General features: G+C 61.2%; 3 protein-coding genes across 3 annotated transcripts; 1 reads left to right on the top strand and 2 right to left on the bottom strand.

Annotated features, from left to right (window-relative positions):
- Positions 1-371: 371 nt before the first annotated feature.
- Positions 372-986, bottom strand: TRAVEDRAFT_41581 (uncharacterized protein; the record flags this gene model as incomplete). The annotated part of the gene is made up of 5 exons (XM_008033931.1): positions 372-384; positions 427-584; positions 647-773; positions 831-896; positions 949-986. The coding sequence occupies 5 exons, from the start codon at positions 984-986 to the stop codon at positions 372-374; spliced, it is 402 nt and encodes a 133-aa protein (XP_008032122.1).
- Positions 987-1,248: 262 nt separating this feature from the next.
- TRAVEDRAFT_158133 (uncharacterized protein) lies at positions 1,249-3,619 on the top strand (the record flags this gene model as incomplete). Its single annotated transcript, XM_008034551.1, has 12 exons — positions 1,249-1,433; positions 1,495-1,611; positions 1,726-1,750; positions 1,805-1,833; positions 1,889-1,998; positions 2,060-2,086; positions 2,138-2,245; positions 2,296-2,323; positions 2,380-2,440; positions 2,498-2,539; positions 2,677-3,030; positions 3,106-3,619. The coding sequence occupies 12 exons, from the start codon at positions 1,249-1,251 to the stop codon at positions 3,295-3,297; spliced, it is 1,278 nt and encodes a 425-aa protein (XP_008032742.1). The 3' UTR covers positions 3,298-3,619.
- Positions 3,620-3,760: 141 nt separating this feature from the next.
- TRAVEDRAFT_158128 (uncharacterized protein) lies at positions 3,761-4,874 on the bottom strand. The gene is made up of 3 exons (XM_008034550.1): positions 4,812-4,874; positions 4,544-4,728; positions 3,761-4,195 (listed from the first exon to the last, which is right to left on the bottom strand). Exons 2-3 carry the CDS (start codon positions 4,660-4,662, stop codon positions 3,838-3,840), a joined length of 477 nt encoding a protein of 158 aa, XP_008032741.1. The 5' UTR covers positions 4,663-4,728; positions 4,812-4,874; the 3' UTR covers positions 3,761-3,837.
- Between the last annotated feature and the right edge of the window lie 706 nt (positions 4,875-5,580).

Genomic DNA, 5,580 nt, shown 5'->3' with positions numbered 1-5,580 from the left:
TCGCGGAGCAGCGTCCGCAGCGTCGGAAGCGCAGAGGGAAATGGGGCGGACGGGGCTTGGCCGCTGATCAGACAGCAAGGCAAACTCGACGTGAGAAGGATGTGCCAAGCTCAAGACGATGGCCCTCCCCGTACCTGGTAAGAATGCGTGTTACTTGAGAGATGCGGGATATGGCGAGGTGTGCTGTTGGAGCGTGAGTCATGGTACGCCGGGGTAACCTAACGTGAAGCCCGAGACACACCACTGAGAATGTCTTGGCTTGTCATGTCAATGGCTCTGTGAAAGCACACTGTCCGACAGTTGGTCTCGATGGGAGGGTGGGAATGACGCAGTCCGCCGCACCTTGCATCGGAGCGGCCTCTTCTGCCAGCCTAGGGTATCTCGCTGTCACCATGGTTGAGCAGAGCGCATGGGCCCAAGACGCACACTTTGGTGCGGGACGTGTCTATCCCGCCGTCCTTGTGCAGGATGCCCAGGACGACGCCGTCGGCGCGAGCTTCCTTGAAGGCCTTGATATCCTCTCGCATGATGCCGAACTCTGCGTCGGTGTATAGAAAATCCCCAGTGCGGGGTCGGACCATTACCTGCGGCGCCACACTTCAATGACACGCTCGAGTACCGCACGTTGGGGCGGGGCGGGGCGTACCATAATAGGCATGCCATCCGGCGTTGCCTCGCGCACGGCCTTGAATAGTCCGAGGCTGGGAGTAGTGCCTCCTCCAAGCCCGAGATTGCCGCAGAGCTCGAGACGATCTGCCCCTCCTCGTATGGCCCTGCGCTGCTGGGTGAGCTGATGTACCGGCGGTCATTCAATGGCGAGAGGGACGCACGCGAGAGCCGATTCGACGGAATCGATGCAGACCTCGATGGTGATACGCGTCGTGGACGGGGGTGTGCTGGGCTGGGGAGGTCCATCGACAGGTCGCGCATGGGATGAGTCGTGCTCACGATGTCTCGACAGGCGCTACCTCATTCTTGATGCACATCGCGCCAGGGGGTGGTGGGAGAGGACAAGAGACGAACGGGAGGAGCGGGATGTCAGTGGCGTCGGCGGCAGGCGCGTACACGTGACCGTGTCAGCATCAAATCGCGCGCCTGGGGAGCGGGAGAGATCGCATCGGCGATGGCTTTCGGGTGAACAGACGTCGGACGCGGGTTGCTGGCTGCCCCAGTTGCGTTCCCACCAGTCTCCCGCCGTTTTCTGGTCGCCATGCGCCTTACGTCGCCCCTCTCTCTCCTGCCACCACCATGCACGCCCCCGAGCGTCCGCCAGCCCGCGCGCCCCCGCCTGCGCGCATATGGTGGTCCAACGGCATCTTCTTCGTCGGCACTCATCTCGCGGCCGTCGTAGCCGTCTTCTTACGGCCTCCGTCCGAGGTTCCTTGGCAGACCCTGCTGTTCATGGTCGTTCTGTGGCAGGCAGCCTCGATGGGGTGAGTTCTTTCTCTCTTGGGCTCGCAGGACCGCTCCCGACCTGCGCAACACGCATCGCAGTATCACTGTTGGTTACCACCGACTGTACTCGCACCGCGCCTTCCGGGCAGCATGGCCTGTGCGGATGGCCGTCGCGCTCCTGGGGGCAAGCGCGTTCCAGGGATCTATCAAGGTGCGCATGCTGTTTATGTGATGTGGAGTGCCGTGCGTGACGGACGCTTGCCGCTCCTACCGTAGTGGTGGTATGCGTATTTCCTTACTCGCAGTATCCCTTTATGCTGAGTTCAACAGGTCTCTCCGGCATAGACTGCACCACGTATGTGCATCTTTCTCTCCAGAGAATATACGCTGACAAGTTTCTGCCGCGCAGAGGTTTACGGATGACCCTACCCACGATCCGTGCGTGGTCGCGTTCTCGGTTGCCCATAGGTGCTCACCGCTAGAATCGTCACAGTTACGCTGCAACGAAGGGCTTGCTGTGGAGCCATGTAGGATGGATATTTTACAAGTCCCGATATGAACGGCTGGAATCGATCGACCAAGATGACCTAGAAGGCGACATAGGTAGGTGCATCTGTGCCAAATTGGCGAACGTGCGGCGAGCTGACTCAAACTCATGTCATAGTCGTACGTATGCAACACAAATATTACAGTAAGCTTCTGCCAAGCCTCGCGGGACTGCCTGTGTTAACTGCCACGGCAGTTCCGCTCGCCCTCATGATGGGGTTCGGTTTACCTATAATCGCCGGTTCACTATGGAATGATCCGATGGGGTCCTTCGTGTATGCTGGCCTTGTGGCTAGACTGCTGAGTACGTCGCGGGAGGCACGCTCCGGCTCTGTGTAAACTCACCTGTCATAGTTTGGCACTGTACATTCCTGGTGAACTCGTGAGTGCCTCCACCGGTCGGCGTGCCATGAATTCCCTACGAGCCGTCACGTCCAGACTCGCCCATTGGGATGGGCTCCAACCCTATTCGGATGACAACACGTCGAAGTCCAATCTGGTGAGACACCGTTCACGATCCCTTGCCACCAATCTGGAGTGCTTAGCATGATCCCAGGTTCTTGCGCTGCTGACATGCGGAGAAGGGAACCACAACTTCGTACGTACCTATCTCGTCCTTGAGGAGTGCGCTTCTCACGCGGTTTGACTGGTACTGCAGCACGTACGCTTCAATTGGTGTTCTTAGTCGTGGTTCGCGCTCGTCAGGCTTACGTGCGTGTCCATCGCATCTTCCAGCACAGTTTCCCCCATGACTTCCGCTCGGGACCCTCGCCGCTCGACTGGGACCCCTCAAAATGGGCAATTATCCTTCTGCGCTCGCTCGGCCTCGCATCGGGCCTCCGCCGTGCTCGCATGGAGGAAATACGCGCAGCGCGCGAGTACATGCTTCGTAAGAAGATCACCCACATTCACGTTCACGCGGACGGCACGCACGACCTATACATGAGCGGGAGCGAGGAAGAGGACGACGCGTGGGGCGGCCCGGTGTGGACGGTGGCCGAGCTCGCCGCCCACGCGCAGGAGCAGGGCCGCTGTATCCTCCTGCTCGACGGGTACGCGGTCGACGCGTCCGAGTACCTCGCGGAACACGTACGTCCCCCCCTCCTCTCCTCCGCGCCTCGGTGCCGCAGGGGTTCGGCGACTCACACAGAGAACTCCGGACAGCCGGGCGGCGCGCTGCTTCTGCGCCGATACGCGATCGGGGCCAGGACGAGCAAGGACGGGGCAGACGCGGATGCAACCTCCACGGGAAAGGCCGTGCGCGACGCGAACTGGGCGTTCCACGGAGGCATCAACAAGCACTCGCAGGCAGCACAGCGGCGCATGCGCCAGCTGCGCGTGGCCAGGGTGCAGTAGGGAGCCAGCGACCGACAAACTCGCGTCGGGTCCGCCGCCGGAGGTGCTCAATGGGGTGGCTGAAGATCTGATGCGCATCTGCTCAGCGCAGGGGCGCCGAGGGGGTGCGATGGACGCGGGGCGGCCAGACAGCATCTGTCATGTAGGGTAGGTAGACCGGGCAGGGGACTAGGGCGGAAGCATTTGTGCAGATCTCACGTCGATGGAATTCCTCCGTCGCCGCTCGCGAGAAGCCGCGCTCGGGTCGCCCGCGGTGGCGAGGTCGAGGTTCGGTTGAAGACGGTGAGAGGTTAACGGGGCCTGCCGGTATGCGACTCGTCGGTGGAATGACAGGAAGCTCGTAGGGCGATCCGCACAGTGTAGTCGGGGTAGGAGCCGCACACCTTTCATGCCAGCTCCCGACCATCCCTCAAAAAATGAAAAAGAGGTCGTCCTCGCAAAGAGATGATGCTTAGATCTGGAGAAACAATATACAAAATGACTTCTACTGACTCGACCATCCAACACACGCCCCGAACCCAACGTTCAAGCGTTCCCGCGTCATCCCGTCAGCCGCTGTCTGATCGCCCCGCGGATGTAGTGCTCCGGGAAGTGCACGCGCGCGCTCACGCGGATGGCCTGGCGGAGGTCAGCGATGCGAACAACCTCCGGCAAACCGAGCCGGGCGCCTTCCTCGAGGGTGAGGGACGGCTCGCGGATACAGAGCTCATAGTAGGCGTCCTCGAGCCACTCAGGGACGTCGTACTGGCGCGAGAGGAGGAGGCGGTCGATGGGTGGGGCGAGTACTGCGAGGCGCTTGACTGCGAGCGCGTGGTGCGCTTCGAACTCGTATATGTGCGTGAGGCGCAGGACGGACGTCCACTGCTCCAGCGTGGAGAGGTCTCCAGAGACCACGTCCCTGGAAAGTGGCAAGGGCGGTCAGTGCCGTGAGGATGGTCAGGCAGGCGGCGCTGGGCGGCCCTTGGATGGCGCACGACGCCAGTGTCATACAAGGTTTGGGAGGGCGCTGTGCCAAGAAGCCGCGACGGCGTTCCAACGAGACGCCTCTCGGCTGAGGAGGGGATTCGCGAGGACGCTGACAGCCCGCCGGGGTTCATTCAGCGGTCCGACGCTAGCGTCCCGTGAATTCACGGGAGATGCATGGCTCGCATCTGGCCGGTCACTGGCGCCCCCTTCCGCGAGATGGGGGCTCGCATCGCTGCGCAAAGAGGGCGAGATCGTTTCAGATACACGCCCCGACGCTCACCTGGGATAGAAGAGCGAGAGGAGCCGCTCGAAGTCGGCCGCGCTAACGTCGTGCAGCGCGATGGGCTGCTCATCCGACCGACCGTCCACCGGGGCATCACCCGGGTTCAAGGTGAACATGGATGCGAATATGGGCGAGTTCTGCTTCAGGAAGTACTCGTGTACCTTGAAGAGCGTGTCCTCGACCTGCGTCGTGCCCGCGCCAAGGGGGACCTTTCAGTGCGTGTTCCGTTCGCGAGAGGCGTCCGAGAGTACAAGCAGTCACATACCAGGAATATGGCCGTACCGCCTTCGTGCTCGAGATACAGGTGCGGGTGGCGTTTGGGGTGAGGTACCGCGTTGGCTTCGGTCCCGCCTCTGGTGTACAGTGCCTGTCGATGTTAGACTCCCGAATCCGTCATGGAACAATGCGGGCGGCGATGCTGACCCAAATGCACGCGCACCGGCCTCCATTACCGCGATCGAGCAAGATGACTGTTGAGTGTCTAGCGAGATGAACTCGAAATGGCGGATGCTGGGTCCTCGCGGACTCCGAGCGAGCTGCGGTTGCTCATGGCTTGCAGCGCCGCGGCAGCCGGCAAGGGCAGCAGCCACGAGGACTGGATAAATCCGGGCGCAGGCGTCTAGCTATAGCGCCTGCATCGCCTCCGATTGGTTCGAACATACTACCCTTGGCCGCTGCCTTCGCCCTCGACCACGGCTCCTTGCACGCTCGCCACTGCCGCTCCATCTCCGACTCTGCGCGCGGGCCCGAAATACCCAAAGCTATGGTATGCGTGTCCACCATGAGGCCTGTACACGCTATGGAACGGTCAACAGATTTCCAAGGACCATTCCTTGCTATATCCTCCGAAGATCCCAATGTCAGGGCCCTGATGGACGCTCACGGAAGACAAGGTTGGACGCTGGAGCAGGAAATTTCCGTTCCTACCTCCGACCTGATGAACTCTGAACCTGGAAGGCTGTAAGCCGCACAAAGAGAGGTCTTCAGTCTGTGAGAGAACGACTATGATTGCATAGTACTGTACCTGTAAGCCG

The sequence above is a fragment of the Trametes versicolor genome, assembly GCF_000271585.1.
Source record: "Trametes versicolor FP-101664 SS1 unplaced genomic scaffold TRAVEscaffold_1, whole genome shotgun sequence".
Lineage (NCBI taxonomy): Eukaryota > Fungi > Basidiomycota > Agaricomycetes > Polyporales > Polyporaceae > Trametes > Trametes versicolor.
This window is presented reverse-complemented; position numbering and strand designations above follow the sequence as displayed.